Here is a 20,346-nt window from a genome sequence, read left to right as displayed (position 1 = left end):
TATAGAAATTGACCATCCCATCCTCAATTATGGCTGGTCAACTCATTTGAAAGAATTGGAGTAAGATCTGTTGACTGGTTCAGTAAACGGATTGACTGAAAGAAGTGGAACAGCCCCTATATTCCAGACACAGTCTATGTTTCTTAGAAAACCTTGCCTACTTGGGAAGCAAACTGTGGGGCATAGCAACAAGATTAATAACCAATCCCTAATTTATTGAGCTAAGGGATAGTTATTTCAAAATAACTGATAATGTAAAGAAGCCCTCAAATATTAGGAATACCAACTCTCTATGCCAGACCTGCACAACGTAAGACCCAGGTATTGTGGCACGCCTGATGCACAACCTCTTGTGTTTTTGCAATCCCAGGTAGGAAGCACAAACACAAGGTTTAGCAAGCCCTTACTAGAGAACCTGTGGGCCCCTAGATATTGTTAAACTACAACTCTCCTGACCATTGGCCATGCTGGCTGGGGATGATGGGAGCTGGGAATCTAACAGTATCTGGAGGATCACAGGTTCCCAATCCCAATCCTTGTCATAAAAGGCACAAGAGCTGCATTTACCTTTGGCTGCATTCACGCCATACATTTAAAGCACTATTATTCCACTTTAAACAGTGATAGCTTCCCCCAAAGAATCCTGGAAATAGTAGTTTGTTAGAGGTGCTGAGAGTTGTTAGGAGATTCCTATTCCTGTCACAGAGCTACAATTCCAGGATATCTTGGGAAGAAGGATTGATTGTTAAACCACTCTTGGAATTGTAGCTCTGTGAGGAGAATAGGGGTGTCTAACAATTCTCAGCACCCTTCATAAACTGTATTTCCAGGATTCTTAGGGGGAAACTCTCACAGAGCTACAATTCCCAAAGTTCCTCGAGAAGAACGGTTAAACCAATCTAACCATACACTGCACCCTCTTTACTGAAAGATACATGTCCCTGAGCTAAGTGCAGAAACAATATAAACCCTGCTACAGTAACCACAAAATCTACAGAAGACTCATAAGTTCTTCATAGCCAAAGAGAGAACATGACAAGATGATAAACCATACTTTTTTAAACTGCTCACTTTTGGAAAGAATAGGTTCAGATCCAGAAGGAGCCTTGATTTAGCAGGCTAGGTACCTGGGGTGCTGATGTAGTCTCAGAGGCAGTTACAGGCCTGTGAGCTGGCAGAGTAGGCATGGAGGCAATCACAGGGTGCTTCATAGTTGGGAAGACTCTGGCTGCAAAGACAGTGGAGGGAAAACAAACCAATCCATGGTGGTCACTGATGAGTCAGTAAAAGACAGAAGCCCTATTCAGGTACTCACCTGAAAGATGCAGGCTAAAAGCGGGGAGGGGGCAGATGCACGCCCCATCCCAAACACCCCTGCCCATACCTGCTCCGCTTCACATCTTCCTATGTTGACAGGGAATGTCTGAAGAGGGATTCTAAATGTGTTTGGTGAATGTGCTGGACTCCTCCTTGTGATAGGGAACCCGAAACGGCACAGAGAGGAGGAGCGTTGGGTGAACACACTTAGGATCTTCCTTTAGATGTTCTCTCTTAACATGGGACAGTCTGAAACGGACCTGATAAATGCAGGGACATTGGGGGTGGGTCTTGCATGCAAATGCCTGAAAAGGGCCAGAAGGTGTGAAGAATCACCCAATTTTACAAGGTAGAACTGGCCTACCTGGCTTTTCTGACTTTGTTATCATCTCACAGTGGAAGATGCCCAGGCTAGGAGTGAAATACACAGCCAGCATGACTTCCTTCTGGTTATTGTGGGTAAACTCACCCCTGTCCCCCATACTTCAAAGCTGTGATGATCCCTTAAGCTTGATTTTTAGCATACAGCATACAGTATTAAGTATCATCCCTAAAGCCATAAGGAGTTTCAGGGATGTGCAAAATTTGGCAGGAGCCTGGGAGCAGACAAATATTTGTTCACTGCAATCCTGCCCCTCTCTGGCCTGGGGAAGAAGGATGATGTCTTATTTCCAACATTTTGCTTAGGCATCTACCAATCCACTTGGCAGAGGCAAGTATTCCATGCCCTCTGGTGACTCAGCAGCACATGCACACACGCTTGAATGGCTTTAAAAGAGAATTAGACAAACTCATGGAGGGCAAGGCTATCAACGGCTCCTAGCCGGGATGCCTATGCATTGCCTCCATGATCAGAGGCAAAATGTTTCCAGATGCCAGTTGCTGGAAAGTACAGGAGAGGAGAGTGCTCTTGTGCTTAGGTTCTGCTTTTGGGTTTCCTATATGCATCTGGTTGGCCCCTGTGATAACAGGATGCTGAACTAGATGGGCCATCGGCCTGATCCAGCAGGTTCTGCTTATGTTCTTAGGTTGTACTGAAACTTTGGAGAAAGCAAGAAACAGCAGGGGTCTCTCCCAAAGTTTTTTAACCTTCTCCACACCCAGTGCAAATCAGAAAAATCTCTCCTTTGAGCCCTCTGCATGCAAGGGCTCAAGGTGAGAAGACTTAAGTGAAGGGTTTGGTGGCATGCACAGCAACTGTCTGGTAAGCCAATCTAAAATTTGGGGGACCCTGATCACAGTGAATTGAGGAGGTGCTGAGAACACCTCTGAAGCACACCGTGAGGTCAGGGACAATCTTCCACCCTTCTTCCCAGCACCAAGATCAACAGGAGGATGGGGATCGTCTACATCACGCTGCTTCAGACATTCTTGGAGCATCTCAAAAAAAGCAATGGGACTAAAGCAGCCCTCGCCAACCTGCTGCTCTCCAGACGTTGTTGGACTCTGCCGCCATCAGCCCCAGACAGCGTGGCCAACAGTCAGGGGATGATGTGGGTTGTAGTCCAACAACATCTGGAAGGGCACCAGGTTAGGGAGGTCTGGAGTAATGGGGAAATACCCTGCCTTCCTCTCCTTGCCCCAAACTCTAGGGGAAGGGCAGAGGTCATTGCTTACAATGTGAGCAACTTTATGGACTCCTGGTGAGCTCCCAGCTTCTTGGCACAGCAAAGATGCCACTACTGCCATTCAGGGCGAAAAAAGCAGAACTCCTTCTCAATGTCATTCAGATCCCTGGGGGTTAAATGTAGGAAATGTGCCACTTTGGAGCTCTCACCTTGGCTGGGGTTGTTAAAATGGTTGTAATACTGAGAGACGTAGGTCATGATGCTGAGGCAGTCGGGGACCTTCATGGAGACCATGTCACTGGGATCCAGCAGGGCAGGGATTCCCAGCTCTTGCTCTGCCACCTCAAACGCCTGCAGAGGCAAAGAGAGGGCAATCAGGAAGTGAAAGCTGACATCGCAAAACAGAAACATGCACATACGCTGGTGCAGCAAAATGAGGAAAGTAGCAACAACGTTTTTTTTCTGTTGCTTGTACACAGTGGATACTGTTCTTGACAAGTCCATCAAGTCAATGTACATTCCCCATGAATCATTGCTGGCTCTCCTCTTTTTTTTCTTTTCAAAAGAAGATTCCAGTATTCATGAGCCAAAGGCTCAAAAACTAAGGGATCCCTGTGCAGACCTTCTAGTGAACAAGGGAGGAGCAGCTTCATGCCAGCTTGCACTAATAGTGCTCCTTTCATTTGCCCCCCCTTCTTTGACAACTATCGTTCCAAGAATGTATAAATTCTACAACCTCCACTATCACTTTCAATTTAAACAAACAAACAATAAAGCACATCAGATGATACCTGAAAGCATGCATACTTTCCCTGAATAAATCTATGGATTTTTTGAGGCACAGAACAAGACAGACCTCCCCTTAATATAGGGGTGTGGAATCTCAGGCCAGGGACCATATTTGGCTCTCCAGACCTCTCTGTTTTGCCCTTAGAATCTTCCTAGATCATGCTCTATCCTCGGGTCATATTCCTCACAGGCCCTGCTCCACAACCACCATGACTGCTTTTGCCCGATTGAAATGTGCCCTGAAACTGTGATAATAGCGCCTCCTTGCCTGGATAGAGGATGGAAAAATGTGTGTGTGCAGAAGCTTCTGATTTACATTTAGATTCTAGACACATGTAAACCAGAGGCTTCTGCATTGCTCCACCCACTTTTGTTTCTGACCCCACCCACCACTGGCATGAGGCTCCCAGAAGGTTCCCTATGAGGAAATATGGCCCTTGGGCTGAAAAAGATCCCCCACCCCTGCCTTAATAGTTATAGTCTAAAGACGCCACCTCTGTGCAAGAGAGAGGGTTTCCTTGCCAGTAAGGAAGTCAACAAATGCAAAGACTAGGACAACCTTTTTCCAGTATAGAGGTCCACTTTGCACGTAATGCTAAGCCAAACCATAGCTAAGCGTGAATAAGTAAGCATGCGGGTACTCACAGTAAAAATTGCGGCCATTTCGCTCCTCCTGCTGGTGCCACACTACCCGCTGCTAAGCCATGGTCTACCCCCCAGACTCACGATGAGGGTAAGCCAAGAACAAACCTTCATGTACAGCTCTTGGCTAGCAAGGAGAGAACTTAACCACAAGTCCGAGTTCAGACAATGTCCAAGGAGGCATGGGAGCAAAAATGATCAGGGAGGAGTGAAGCAGCTGCAGGCTCCTCTCTAGAACCCCGCACATTCGTGCCGTCCCAGGAAGGCATATTTTGGCTTACTGTGATGTTCAAATGAAGCCACTATCTCACAGTCTAACCTATCTCACAGGGTTGCAATGAGGATAAAAGAGGGGGAGGGAAGAGCCATTTATATCGCCTTCAGACCCTTGGAAGAAAGGCAGGCTATACATGCTATAAACAAAAACACACAAAATGTGCGTGTTTATGAAACAAACAGCCAAAGTGGTACCTTCCAGGTGTTGCTGGACTACAACTCCTTGATTGTTGGCCATGTTGACTGGGACTGATGGGAGGTAAGAATCTAACAACATCTGGAGTGCACCAAGTTGACTACTCCCAGATGGTGCTCCTGGCCTTTTCCCACATCCTGCCTACTCCCTGGCCTCTTTTCCTCCTTTGAGCTGTTATCATATACTCCGGCATACAAAACCCACCCTTTCCCCTTCCATCACTTCGGCTTGTCAGAATCCTCCCTTACAAATCTCTGCACAAAAGAAAAAATGCAGAATAAGCACATTTAAACTGGGAAGAGGTTAGTGGCAAGACTAGTACCCCTGCCTATACTGACTAAATGAAATGGCTATAGCAAAGTGAATTTCTCCAGTCATTAACAGCTGCTCTGGGACAAAGAATGAGGCAGAAGTAATAGAGATAATGGTGCTAAATTTGATTCCATCATGGCCCATTAGACAGACTGTTGGGCTCTGACCAATTTTCAGCTGCACGCAGACTCACTGGGTGACCTTGAATGAGTCACTCTCCGTCAGTTTAGGAATGTCAGAGTTGAACAGATGTAAATCATAAATCACAGTGCGAGATGTGTATTTTATTGGTTTATTGGTTTAAAATAATTTTTACCACGTATTTCCTCACAGAAAAAATGAGTTCAAAGCAGTTGCAATCAACGTAAAAGAGAAGACACCAAGAGCAAACAAAAAACTAGGAACAGATGCACTATTAAACATGCATCTATACAAATACCAGTCACACTGGAAAGCACAAATGGGAGATCACTCCACTGCAGCCCCCTCTGCCCCCCTTTCAGCATTCAGATGGTTTCATGTGGACTTGAAGGTTAGAACTTAAACTTGGTGGAAAAGCCTGCAACCATGACTTTAGCAATAAGGAAGAGATGACGACCCCATCTGCACAGCACATTCAAAGCAGTTATCATACCACTTTAAACTGTCATGGCTTCCCCCAAAGAACCTGGGAACTCTAGTTTGTTAAAGGTGGTTTAACAAACCATTCTTCTTCTCAAGGAACTCTGGGAACTGTAGCTCTGTGAGGGGAATAGGAGTCTCCTAACAACTCTCAGCATCCCTAACAAACTACAGTTCCCAGGACTGGGGGAAGCCAAAATTTTTTAAGTGGTATGATACTGTTTTAAATGTATAGTGCAAATGGGTCCAAAGGCAACACCTTCATCAGGGACTCTTGACAAAGTATGCCTGAACATTAGCATACATGAAAAGTGGTGACACCATATCTGGTTTGCATATTTGATCTGGCATTTTCCATAAGAGTAGAAGCACAAAGGATTATGACAGAACTTGCCCATCTCTAGCCAGAAGTCTGCAATTACATCAGCTCTAATTCACCCAGCCAAGATTATTATTTACACTTGCTTGGTATCATAAACAGGCCACAATGAGAAATTAAGCACATTCTTTCATTGCCCATCATGTTGGGCTGCATATTCGGGTCTGCAAGTTGGCCATGCAAACACGGAATCTAATATTCTACATTGAATTAGGCAGCCTGAGAATCTGAACTTGATTTAAAAAAAAAAGCAAGGAAGAGAAAAAAGAGAGTTTCTAACAGTGAAAACCTGGTTGAAACTAGTTTTATTCAGTCTGTTTAAATAGCGGGTGGTGAGCCTTGGCTCACCTCATCCCCAAATGGTCGGCCAGCAAGTTACTACTTCCATCCATCCACCCTTACCCACCTGATGGAACGCCTCTCCCGACATGAACCCACCCGTACACTACGCTCAACATCCAAGGCCCTCCTCCGGGTGCCTACTCTGAGGGAAGCTGGGAGGATGGTAACAAGGGAGAGGGCCTTCTCAGTGGTGGTCCCCAAATTATGGAATGATCTCCCTGACAAGGTGCGCCTGACGCCAACACTGTTATCTTTTTGGCACCAGGTCAAGACTTTCCTCTTCTCCCAGGCATTTTAGCATGTGTTTTTAAATTTTTTTTAAAGTGTTTTTAAATTTGTATATTTGTTTTTAATGTTTTTAATTGCTGTAAACCGCCCAGAGAGCTTTGGCTATGGGGCGGTATATAAATGTAATAAATAAATAACCTGCCAGAAATGGCTGAGGAGGCAAGAACTAGTCAGCCACAGTGGGATGGACTGTTTTAAATCAAGCAGATTTTAAATCAGCAAGAACAGAGGTGAGCAGTAGGGAGCAAGGAATGGGGGAGAGAGATAGGGACACCTGTCTTCACCATACCTGGATAACCTGAGCAGCCCTGGACAATGTCTTGTTGGCACAGAACTATGGAGGAAGTGAACAGAACCCACTTTAGCTAATTTATTATTATTTATTAAATTTATATACCGCCCGACTAGCATAGCTCTCTGGGCGGTGAACAACAGATTAATACAAAATACAATAAAATACAATAAAACGAACCACAAAGTACAGAGAATGGGAGATCTAAAAACAATTACAATACAATTTAAAACAGAATTATGCTGTTCAAAATACGCTAAAAACCAGTGTGCATCTTGTAAGGATCCCTCTTTGCGTAGAACCATTGAAGGAGATTCACTGCACTAAGCTACACGTTGAATTCTCTCCAAGTCTATCTTCTGGCACACATTGGGGAAAATGTAGCTGAGCAGACCCAGCAATATGCAAACAGACACACAGCAATACATCAAAGAAGCCAATCAAAAACACTTTTATTAGCAGATACAGTGCTCCTTTCTGACAGGCTCAGATTTTCCTCCTGCCCCTCCTTTCATGAGAGACAGTTTCGACCTCCTTCATGAACCAAAGACACAGCTCCTCCTGCCACAGCAAGGCCACACACTGGACAGCCACACGGAGTCCAACACCACCTTCCACAGCCTCCTTCATTCTCTTATCCCAGGGTCTCCGTAATGCCCTTTGTAAAGCTTCAGCTCTTCCTCATCTGCCTGTGAAACCGTAGAAACCGGTACAACTCCAGCCGGAAAATTCAAGACATTGTATAAATGTGTGTAAGTAGTAGCAACAAATAGCTTGCCAGCATATCCCAGATCAAAAGCTGGTCCCAAAGCTGGACAAAGCACAACATCCAGCTTCAGCTTCCTCCATTCTGCAATAAACTCATCACGGTAAGCCATCCGGTCAACATTGTTCTTCCAGAAATTTTTCACTGACCCTACTCCAATGAGGGCATTCAGATGTCGGGAGATTCGTGGAAACACAGGCATTAAAATGAGAGCCAGGATCCTTTTCAGGAGATTTGGCAATCTGTAACAATGTGTCTGTTTTGTCCAAGTGGCATCCACAAACTCTCCAGCAAACTTTTCCACTAATGTAGAACATCCATCAGCATAGAGGCCTTTGGTAAAGAACTCATCCACCAAAAAATCAATCCGAGGAGGAGTGAAGGGTATAAGAGTATGCCCTGCTTCCTGTAGCAGTTTTTGGGTTTCCTGCACAGCTCGTCTCATGCTGGGTGACGGCTGGAAATAACCATCTCCATCATAGTAGCCAATCCTGAGGGGCCTGGAGCTAGAGTAAATCTCCTCATTAAAGGGAAGTGGGGGTACAGCTGAATTACAGATGAAATAATTCATCACACAAGAGGGCCCTCATGCACAGAACCAGACTGTCCACGTCTCTTGCCATTGGGCCTGTCACAGAGATGACTGAGTTCATTCCAGCTACAGGAGTGGTAGCACCTTTGACGTTTTTTTAGTCCAGAAGTCAGGAGTTATGTACTAATACGGTTCTCTTCCCCAACTCCCTCCCCTCTGCCATAGACATAGTAACATTTCCTAATGACTGCCAGCCAACCAGACATCTACAAAACCAGCACTTTTGAGGTGCAGCGGATTGCCACCAATAGGCTGCCCCAGATTACACCTTCAGGGTTGTAACAATGGCAAGGGCGCCCCTCACCTTCAAGGTGGGTTATTAATTTTTGTGAAGTGCTTCTTGTGTGGTTTGAACTGTCTGAGGGCCATCTTGGTGACAGGAAGAGTACTGAGGCTGGGGGGAGTCATTCTGCTCATCCTTGGATGAGAGTCTTGTGTGGGAGATAGTAACCAGGATGAGAGCCAGACAGCTGTCTAGAACATCTGGGTGATTAATGAATGGCAAGTTGGATGTTTTATATGATCCTGTCAGTGAAGGGTTTCATTGTCTCTTGGTGTTTGCGCAGTACATTTTAGGGGAGTGGAAGAAGTGATGGCAGCGATAGTGGTTTCGTGACTGAGTGGAAAATACTGTTGTGATTGGGTGGATGGCATGATTGTGGGAAGCGTAGGAACAGAATAGGATAAATGATAACTGGATGAGTAGCGGGCGCTGTATGATTTGTATAGAAGGCAGAATTTGAATGTAATATATATGTGTTAGCAGAATGAGTTTTGCATCCCAAGGATGAGCCTTGGCAAGTGGGGGGGGGGTGAAGAGGGAAGGTATCCCTGACTCTTTAAACGTTTTCAAAATGCACTGCTATGTTTTTGCTTTGGGGGGAACTGTATTGATTTATATTGTATTGTAGTTTTGTATTATACTGTACTGTCATTTTCAGTTGCATTATTTGTTTTATACACGCACACTTATTATTGTAAACCACTTAGAGACTGTTTTAGTATTAAGCTGTATATAAACACATGAAATTTTATTAATATGATACCTAGTCATTAATCTAAACACTGAATCATCTACACATGCATCTAGAGTGTTTATACTATCTAGGAGAATATACGTATTGTTATATTAAATAAATAATACACATTTCCTTATGACACACAAAGGCCATAACTGTTTTCCTCTGTGGCAAATTGTGGGAATGGATCCATACACTGACTATATTAATAAATGATTATTAATGAGAGCCAGTGTGGTGTAGTGGTTAAGGTGTTGGACTACGACCTGGGAGACCAGGGTTCGAATCCCCACACAGCCAAGAAGCTCACTGGGTGACCTTGGGCCAGTCACTGCCTCTCAGCCTCAGAGGGAGGCAATGGTAAACCCCCTCTGGATACCACTTACCATGAAAACCCAGTTCATAGGGTCGCCATAAGTCTGAATAGACTTGAAGGCAGTCCATTTCCATTTTTTCAGTTAATGACTGCATATGTTTGTTTATACTTCAGTATCTTAACTCAGTGGAAATCAACATATTTGTATTTAAATCCAGGATTAAATCTTTGTGAAATGTGAATAATAAAAAAGTATCAACAATACATTTTTTAGAAAGGTAAGAGGGACAGGCCCCTCTGTAATTTGAACAGTGGATTTAGATAACATAGAAAAATGAAAATGGCAGACAAATTCAAGAAAGCCACCTTGCCCAAATTCAAGAAATACAGCCATGCTGTAACTCAGAGATGGACGGTGATTTCAAAACCTGACACCCAGCCTCATATTTCCTAGACAACTGGGTAGCAAGGCACCTGGAATTTTTCTTGCCCTGTTATGAACCAAAACCACACAAAAATTAAGTGAAGTATTCAACAACAAAGACAGAGACAGGTACTCACCAAGCGGTTGTTCTCATATACATTGTCCTTGGAAAGTGAATTATAGTCCCTGCAAAGAAACAAACAAACAAGAGAAGAGGTGTCACAGGAGGAGCAAGAAGCATGGTTCAATCTAGGTACCAGATCGCACACAATTTGAGAGGCAGCATCTCTGGGTAAACATTATTAAGGAGACGCTTCAAACTTTCAAACCAGAGAATCTTTGTAGTTCAATTGTCCTTGATGTTACAAACAGGAAAAGAAAGCTTCCGACTGTGACATATTAAAAAACACAAAGGCAGGAAACGTAGAAGAACCTTAATGTTTGGACCACCAATGATAAAAGTGAGCTTTATTTATTTGTTATTTTTTAAAAAGGAAGAACAAGACACATCCACCGCCGCTCCATAAAGGAACAGATATATTCTCCTTGGGCAACTTGCTCAAAATCCAGGCCAGTTCACACATGCCATTTCAATCAATCAAAACCCAGATATACCATCATGTGGATTGCTTCAGACATGACAATTTCCCTAAGCGAGTGTACAATGGTGTAGCAACACCTTCATAGGAGAAGACTGTGGAAATGTGTATTTTGCTATGTGTACACTTGTTGGGAAGCGTTGCCTAGTAGTCATGCTAAACACAAAACAAAATGAATGCAAGAGACACCCCTGTATGATCTTTATTCATGGCAGGAAATTTTTATTTTATTTGCAGTACATGGCGAGTTAATTGCAGGATGCATTCATGGGCTTTCAAAATGTTTCAAGACCTCCATGCAACTGTGCCCCTAGAAACCAGAAGGGCCTCAATCTATGCTTCCAAGCAGCCCAAGGGGACATAATGCAGCACATTTTTAATATAATTTTTTTAATTAAAACATTCATTCCTCCTTTCTAGTGCAAAAACACGGCTTACAACATACAACACCATGATTTCATAAAACAATTACAAAAAAAGGGATAGGTCCAGCCAGGGCTGTGGAATCGGTACACCAAACCTTCAACTCCGACTCCTCTATCTTTCTACTGTCCGACTCCGACTCCACTCAAAACTGCTTCTTGTCAATCAAAATTTATTTGGAAGTCGGAGTCAGTACATTTCTACCAACTCCGACTCCTCCCAAAATTGCTCCCGACTCCAACTCCACTCAAAATTGCTCCTGACTCCGACTCCACGACTCCGACTCCACAGCCCTGGGTCCAGCAGTTCAAAAAGTCATAAAAACAGAGTTTCCTGGGATTAGCTGTTAAAGCACTCTGGGAATTGTGGCTCTGTAAGGGGAATAGGGGGTCTCCTAACAACTCTCAGCACCCTTCACTAACTACATTTGCAGGGATTCTTGTGGGGGACTGTTTAAAGGTCTGATACTGCTTTAAATGTATAGTGCCGACAGGGTCCAGCTCTCAGACTGCCTTCCCCACTCAGCAAATAATTGCAGCTACGACAAGATCAAAAATCCAAATAGTGAAAATGGTAACAAAAATAATCCAAAGGAAAGTGTAAAGCATAGTGAGCTAATGACTATCATTTTATGCAAACCTTATGTTTTACACCAATTGATCTCATTCAGACAGTATTTTCGCTCAGGGTGTCAAACCCTCCACTGCCATCCACTCTTATCCCGGTGATATCGCCATTCAGGCCTTACCATTTCTCCAGGGGCAATACTATGGTTGAAATTTACAGTCAAATTCCCTTAGCTCTGCCAATAAAAGCTGCCTCTCAAAGTTTCATTTTCTTACGAATGGCCAAAAGTGCCATCAGAGCAGGACTGCAGAAGGATCCCCCTAATGCAGTAGGACTGGCTTACTGTGTTTTGAAGCAAGTGGAAGTAATACATTACCATCTAAAGGAGGGGAGGAGCTTAAGACCATTAAATCCAGTCTAAAATTACCTAACTGCAAGTAATTGCTAATGGTAGTAGGTGTTGGGGAGAGGGTGAACACTTGTTACAGTAAAAGAGATAACATTTGCCAAGATTTCCAGCACCTTTTGCAAAGGAGGAAAATAAACAAGCTAGGGCATGGTCTGCGAATGTCTAAGTTGTTACACTTCCACCATGACGGCAACCATGACTGGTTATGATGGCACCATCTGTCAAATGATCTCAGCAGGTTTTTTTTTTTTAAAAAAAAACCTCATTAAGCATCTCCACATGCCTGGGATAAAGGCAAAGATCAACTGTACTTTCTTTATGCAAGAAAACAAGCTAAGGCTGCATACACACCAAACACTGAAAGCACTTTGAAGCACATGGCTTCCCCCAAAGAATCCTGAGAATTGCAGTTTACCCCTCCTAGAGATACAATTTCCAGCACTCTTAACAAACCACAGTTCCCAGGATTTTTTGGGGGGAAGCCATGTGCTTTCAATGTATGGCATGTATGCAGCCTTAGCCACCTTTCCTTGCATGGGTTCATTTCATCAGTGGTGAAAAGATTTTAATTCGTTTCGTTCTTCTGCTGCTATCATATTCAACCCTACAAAGCAAATAGTTATGGAACTTATGTTTCACATGACACTTCCTCTGGGATTTACAAAGTGTGGATATCAAGATCAGAAAATCTGACTGCAGCTGCAATCACATGAACACTTGGGGGTAAATCACATTGAATGTTATCCGGCTAACTTCCTGAAAAAACATACGCAGGCTTAATCTGTGCATGCATTTCTTTTCCTGTTCATCATGTTGCTTATTACAACTACTTAATGAGAGCAGTTTCAATTTGTGGACCTCCCCTAGTGATGCTCCTAACACAAAAAATGGACTGTTTGGAGGAGCTTTGCCACTCTCACTGGTATACTGCTGAGCGAACATCCTCAAAAGGAAAAAAAAAAACCTACCTCTGCAGCCTTATTTGCTAGTCCCTGAAATAATGATATTGAGAGCGGATTATAGATTTTCTCCACCACATTCTGACACTGATGTCAAGCACTGCATCATGTGAACTGTGCTACTTGCATCTGAAGTCAAGCAAGTCCACAACTGGCTAATCAAAGGTGGGCTAAGCTGAATGTTAGGAATATGTCATTATACCAATATGCCTTATTCCAAGTCAGACCATCAGTCTATCTAGCTCAGTACTGTCTACATTGACTGGCAGCAGTTCTCCAGGTTTTCAGATGGGCTTCTCTCCCAGCCCTACCTGCATATGTCAGGGATTGAACCTAGGACCTTCTGCATACAAAGCAGATGCTCTCCCATTGAGCTACGGCCCTTCTGTCAAATAATTCTTTCCTCTATAATTATTCTTTTCCTCCGTAATTCCAGGAAGATCGCACACTTTTTTCCTCATCCAAGCAAGGATCCGGCATTTCTCAGTGAGGCCTCCTAGCAGTATTGCTATTACACTGTTTGTCCACTGGAACCTCAACTTGCATGAACTACTTACTAGAAAGGGGTTTCAGCATAGCTTTGGCTAGGAAGGGGCTAGGAACAAAGCTGGAGCGGGGCCAGCAACTGAAGAAGCAAAAGTGGGACATGCTAGACTGTGAGCCTCTCTCTCGGCAGCTAATGTTCTCAGAAAACCACTTTGAGAAAAGGAGGGAGAACTGGCAGGCCAGCACCGCAATCCCTATACCCTAAAGTGCTGTATCAGCCAGTTCAGTTACTAAAGATGCTAATTTGTCTATACTCCGTTCGCCTCCAGGTTGGCAACAGGAAGACAGACAGCACCTCTCTGGAGCCAGGTTTGGCCCAGGCCTCCAGCTGCTAACTCTAAACCAACAGGGATTTCCCTTTGTGCTTTTTAAAAAAAGAAATCCTTCAAAGGAACCATGAATCTCCCCAAAGAAATGATCTTCTCTGTCATCAATTCATTCACCAATCAAAATATAAAGCATGGGAATGGTGCATGGCAAGTCCATCCAAACACTGACTAGATGCTATATGAAAAGCAACCTAAAACTGGCATATGCAGAGGCACCATGCCACAGAGAAAACTTCAGTGAGTCAATGATGGTATTGATGCAAATGTAGCAAACACATGACTCATTGGCCCAAGGTTTGAGAAGCTGTGTCTGATCCTAGGATCCTCTGGTTCATTGGGAGGGTAGTCAGAAGGAGGAGTTATCACCCCGGAAACAAAAACAATGGCGATTTCCAGGTGTGAGTGCATGAAAGGAACCAATGGGCTGCCACACATCATCTTCACTGAACAGCACAATGAACAGAAAGAGGGTGAAGGATGGCAGGGAATATCATCCTCTACCTTAATGATATATGGAATGCCAGTTTCAGTGCCCCCAAGCAGGGCTGTGTATATCTCACAGGGTGGAGGGAGGGAGGAAAAGAATTCAACTTCTCTGGAGCCTACACTTTAAAAAAAAAAGCAATTTTCTAGTCCTTAATATTGTAAAGATATGCTTAAAGGCATGTTGGCAACACCAGGTGAAACCTCAGAAGTCAAAAGGGCTGTGAATAAGATTTCTGATGGCCAGCAGGCAGGACTTTAGTGCCTATCCAGGCTCTTTACCCCCATAGCTAGCAGAAGCCAAATAATTTAGTAAACATGCAGACTAAATTATGCATATATATATATTCTTCAAGTCACAGAAACCTTTCCTTCATGCAGTTTTGATTTCTTTAGTTGTGTGTAAGGGTTTTTTTTAGCATACAAAGCCCCAGTCATAAGGTCTCTGTAAGCTGTGGGAATGAGTATTCAGGGCTTTTATAGGCTCTTGATTTCATTGTGGTCTAAGCAGCTTCTTTGAGTTCTTCAAGGCTTGAGCTGGAATGACCTTGCAAAGATGGCCTACTCACAATCACAGCCAGAACCCATTAATGTGCTTAGAAGAAGAGAGGGTCTGCTTTTGATTTGCCAAAGGAGTGTTCTTTCCACCCTTTCATCCCCTGGCTTCCAAATCAGGGCATACTAAAGTGGCTAAAACAATTCAACACTCCCCTTAGATGTTGCATGGAAAATCCTCTCTTTAACATGCCATGTCCTTGTAAGGTCCTATGTGTCAAGCCTGCAACAGCACAAAACTGAGAAGTGCTTAGTTAGACCATCTTCTAGAAAAGAGATTTATGTTCTGGATATTTAACAGCGATGACTTCTACTTAATGGGATAGTAATGCTGCTTCAAGGAGAGGTTTTGCTGCTGCTGAATGTAGCTGTTTCAAGCCACTTGTTCCAATGCTGGCTCCAGCCACGTGCTCTTCTAACAACTGCCATGAAGCTCAACTGCTTTTCAGACCCTCAACAGCTGTCACACACATTTTAAAAGTATATGAATTGTTCACTGTTCTCATGTATGTTGTCAGTTGCAAATTAGTGTCACATAGCACTCTGTGGAGACCCTTTGTTCCCTCTTTAGGCAAGAACTCTGTCCCCTTCCACCTGTGCAGACAGAACATTGTCCAACCTACAAAACCTTGTTCGGTACAGGTTTGTCACTGTGAACTTACTTGCGTTGTAGTACAGACCTTTGTTCAAGTTTGCTGAGAATGGGTTGATCATTTGCATGCTTATTGAGTTCAGTGGGATTTACTCCCCTGCAATCATGCTTAGGATAGGTGAAACTGACTACAGGGTATGGGGAGGGGAGGAGGAGGAGGAGGGAGAGGAGGAAAGGCAGAGGGGAGGACTGGGATGGGAGCAGGCAGGAGGGGGAGGGAAGGAGAAGGACAGGTCTGATGATTTGCATGTTTATTGAGTTCAGTGGGATTTACTCCCGTGCCATCGTGCTTAGGATAGGTAAAACTGACCAGGGGAAGGAGGGAGGGAGGGCTGGAGTGGGCAGGGGAGAAGGAAGAGGGGAGGGGAGGAGAAAGAGAGAGAAGAGGAAAAGGAGGTGAAAAGCAGGTCTGATCATTTGCATGCTTATAGAGTTCAATGGTATTTACTTCCGTGCAATCATGCTTAAGATACGTAAAACTGACCATGCGGAGGAGGAAGGGGAGGGGGGATTGGAAGGTGATGGGGATGGGTAGGGAGGGGAAGGGAGGTGGGTTTGATCGTTTGTATACTTTTTGAGTTCAATGGGATTTATTTCTGTGCAATCATGTTTGAAAATGGAAATGGACTGCCTTCAAGTCAACTGGACTTGTGGCGACCCTTTGAATAGGGTTTTCATGGTAAATGGTATTCAAAGGTGGTTTTACCATTCCCTTCCTCTGAGGCTGAGAGGCAGTAAGGTCACCCAGTGAGCTTCATGGCTCTGTGGGGATTCAAACACTGGTCTCCCAGTTCATAGTCCAACACTAACCCAGGGGAGGGGCAGGGGGAGGGGAGGAGATAGAGTGGGTGGGCACTGGGCAGAAGGGAAGACCCCTTCCTTTCCAAAAGAAAAACATTGTGAACAGTATCGTTGCTTTTCAGCATTTCCCCCATCTTTTTATTCTACAGCAGGCACATGTAGCCTCCCACCCAAATTTAAACAAAGCTGTCCCTGGCCACATCCACTCCATGCCTTTAGTTCACTTTGGACATTCATGGCTTCTCTCAAAGAATCCTGGGAAGTGTAGTTAGTGAAGGGTACTGAGAGTTGCTAGGAGACGCCCTGTTCTCCTCACAGACCTTCAGTCAGAGTGGCTGACTGTTAACCAGTCTGGCCATTGGAGCTCTCTCAGTGGAGAGGAGTCTCCTCTCAGCACCCTTCACAAACTACACTTCCCAGGATTCTCTGAGGGAAGCCATGATTGTCTCAAGTGAAATCAAAGTCTGGTGTGGGTGTGGCCCCCTGATTAGCCAAGCCAAGCCAAGCAGCTGAGAGTCTGGCTTTTAGAACTCTGACAGTTGGTTCTTACTGAGCATGCCCCGTGTTATCAATAGGGTTCCAGCCAAAATTTCTTAAATTAATTAAAAATCAGCCAGACATTTTTTAAACTTTTAAACTGCAGAAGATGAAGGTCAGAGTATGGGGCAAGGTCATTAACAGGATTACAGGTACTCTGTGAACATGGCTGATTTTTAATGAATTTCAACAGATTATGAGAACTCTGAGAAAAAAGTCCAAAAGGGCTCTGAGGCAAAAGCTCTTTTTAGACTTTGAACTGTCTATTCTCTCTGACTGTTTTGTGTATCACCATGAAAATTGAGAGGGCTGTTAAGCAAGCGTTTCTGAGTTTAGGACTATAAGTTTTGTAAGGTTTTGTTTTGAAATGAGCTTATGGGAAGCATCAGAATGGCATGCGGGTTATTTTCAATTTAACATTGCGGAATGTGGCAAATCCACGCTGGCTATAGTATACAGCCACTCTCATGGCTGTATAAATAATGTACATATGGTGCCCAGGTGGTCACCTATCCATGCAACCAACTAGACCTGTTTAGCTTCAGGAAGGTAGCAGCCTCATGCATTTTTAGACCACACCCTGGCACCATTTACATATATTATCTCAGTAATAATTCTTACAATGGCTTTGTAAAGTAGAGAAGTATTATCAGTGCTTTTTTAGGTAAAACATGAGGTGCCTCATACCTTTATAAACATGCTGTGGGTGCTAGCACCCAATGGTTGCCGTGGGCAGCCAAAAAAAGAGGTGCCAGTACCCTGTACCGGTGGGTACCATCATAAAAAAAAGCCCTAAGTATTATAATATCTATATTGCAGAGAGGAAAGGGGCTGAGGCTGAGAGACTACTGGCTTGCTTAAGGCTACCTTGCAAGGAAATCTAAACCAAAGACTTCACTTGTGTTTCTGGATCAGACCACAGGTTCATCCCGTCCAGCAATCTGTCTTTCACAGAGGTCAGCCAAATGACCTAGGAAGCTCTCAAGCAGAGCAAGATGGAGATGAACCTACTGTCAATTACAGTCACCATCAGAGGCCCTGCTCTATGTTCTGCCACCAAAGGAGGTGTGGCTAACGGTAAGAGGACCTTCTTGGTAGCATCACCTTAAATACTGAATCCTCTTCCCAAAAGAAGTTCAAATGGTCCCTTTGTTGATGGTTTTCAAGTTAGCAGTCAAGACTTTTAAAATAATGCCAGGCTTTTAATTAGTTTTAACGGCATGTTAATTTTGCTAGCTATTTGTTTTATAGTGCTTTTGCTATTCTCGTATTATACTTTGATTGTGTTTTTATTGTTGTGAACCACCATGCGGGCCTTAATGGGGGCTGAAATGCAGCATGTAAATGTAAACATTGTTTTAAAAAATCTTCTGTTTGTCTACAGCAGGGATGGAGAGCCTGTGGGCTTCAACTCCCATCAGCCCCAGCTAGCATGGGCAATGGTAAAGGATGATGTGCTCTGTATTCCAGCAATATCTGGAGGGCCACAGCTTTCCTACTCTTGGCCTAAAAAATTATTTGCAATGCTGGTTAATGTCTATTTTATTCAATGCAAAAAATAAAAATCGTAGCTAAGATTTGAGCTGCATTTGAACACTTTTAAAGCCCTGTACCAGAAAGTTTTCCACGGAAACAGCACCAGTCCTTCCTCCCAAGCACTTAATCAGATAATAGGGAAGCAGTGACCACATGCAACCTTTCATTGTAATACAAACACAGAAGTCAGTGAAGGACACAAACTGGGTCATGCTCATCAGTCTGTTGCTCTTGTCTATGGATGTTTCCTATATCATGTACTCTTGTGCTCTGATTCACACATGTCATATTTATAAATAGTAATAGGGAAGGAAGCAGCATATTGACTGAGACAATGCAGGAAACTCTCAAAATAAGATTAGAAGGGAGGAGAAGCATTAACTGTTATACACAGGAACCTATCTAAATAGCTACAATAATACCAGTAATTGGGTGTTAGAACAAATTAAACCAGAACTATCATTAGAAGCTAAAATGATGAAACTGAGGTTATCATATTTTGGACACATCATGAGAAGACATAATTCACTAGAAAAGACAGTAATGCTGGGAAAAACAAGGGAGTAGAAAAAGAGGAAGGCCAAACAAGAAATCGATTGATTCCATAAAGGAAGCCACAGACCTGCACTTACAAGATCTGAACAGGATGGTTTACAACAGATGCTACTGGAGGTCACTGATTCATAGGGTCACCGTAAGTCATTATCAACTTGAAGGCACACAACAACAACAAAGTCAGGGGATGGGGAGAGAATGGCACTATCACAAATAGAGGGCAGCAAGTATCATCTCTCCCTTTCTACAGAAAGGCTTGGCTCAACCAAACTGCACCAGCCAGATGTGTGATAAGAAATCCTACAGGGTACTGGCTTAGATATGGAAGTTGAACTGATCATAGGTTACACATGAATCTTGGCATTCAGATTCTAAGATGATACCACTACCACCCCAACACTCAACTGCCTATTTCTCAATTGACATCAGAGCAGCTAAGTCAATGTAGTTGCAGAGACCACCCCACCCCCCCTATCAGAGCAGCTCAGGCAAACTGGAGCAGAAAAAAGTCAAAGGAGCCCCATTATGTGGTTCAATCTGCTCAGTCACTCTTGGATGAGTGAGGCATCTGACACCTCCTAACTAGATCCCAAACCCCCAAAGAACATTCTACAAGCTCTTTTCCTTTATATGAGTTGGGGACTTCCTCTGGTCTTCTTTTATATTTGGGCCCAGTTCACATGTAACTCTAAACCAAACTATGGTTGTGTCCAAAAGTCAAACCATGTGCAGCCACAGCACTCCTTTCCCTATTCTGCAGCACTACCCAGAGCTAAGCCATGATTTGGCTTAGTGTTACATCTGAAAGACAGCCAGTGTGGTGTAGTGGTTAAGGTGTTGGACTATGACCTGGGAGACCAGGGTTCGAATTCCCACACAGCCATGAAGCTCACTGGATGACTTTGGGCCAGTCACTGCCTCCCAGCCTCAGAGGGAGGCAATGGTAAACCTCCTCTGAATACCGCTTACCATGAAAATCCTATTCATAGGGTTGCCATAAGTTGGAATTGACTTGAAGGCATTCAATTTCATTTTTCATTAGAAAACAGACTTGTAGTTTCTTCTCCCAGCCAAAACATGAATGATGGATCAACAACAAACTTTGGTTACAGCTCATGGTTTGTCAAGAGTAAGAAAAATGAAAAATGGAAATGGACTGCCTTCAAGTCGATTCCGACTTATGGCGACCCTATGAACTGGGTTTTCATGGTAAGTGGTATTCAGAGGAGGTTTACCATTGCCCTCCTCTGAGGCTG

The 20,346-nt window shown here is 43.8% G+C and overlaps 1 protein-coding gene across 1 annotated transcript in view; it reads right to left on the bottom strand.

Moving 5' to 3' along the window:
- MICALL1 (MICAL like 1) overlaps positions 1-20,346 on the bottom strand; it is a 58,496-nt gene that overhangs the window by 36,531 nt on the left and 1,619 nt on the right. The window contains exons 2-4 of the mRNA XM_061639085.1: positions 10,277-10,325; positions 3,095-3,236; positions 1,128-1,228 (exon numbers count right to left, since the gene is read on the bottom strand). Of these exons, the coding sequence (XP_061495069.1) occupies positions 1,128-1,228; positions 3,095-3,236; positions 10,277-10,325 (292 nt within the window). The remainder of the gene's footprint in view (positions 1-1,127; positions 1,229-3,094; positions 3,237-10,276; positions 10,326-20,346) is intronic.

Source organism: Rhineura floridana, chromosome 8 (assembly GCF_030035675.1).
Source record: "Rhineura floridana isolate rRhiFlo1 chromosome 8, rRhiFlo1.hap2, whole genome shotgun sequence".
Taxonomy (NCBI): Eukaryota; Metazoa; Chordata; class Lepidosauria; order Squamata; family Rhineuridae; genus Rhineura; species Rhineura floridana.
This window is presented reverse-complemented; position numbering and strand designations above follow the sequence as displayed.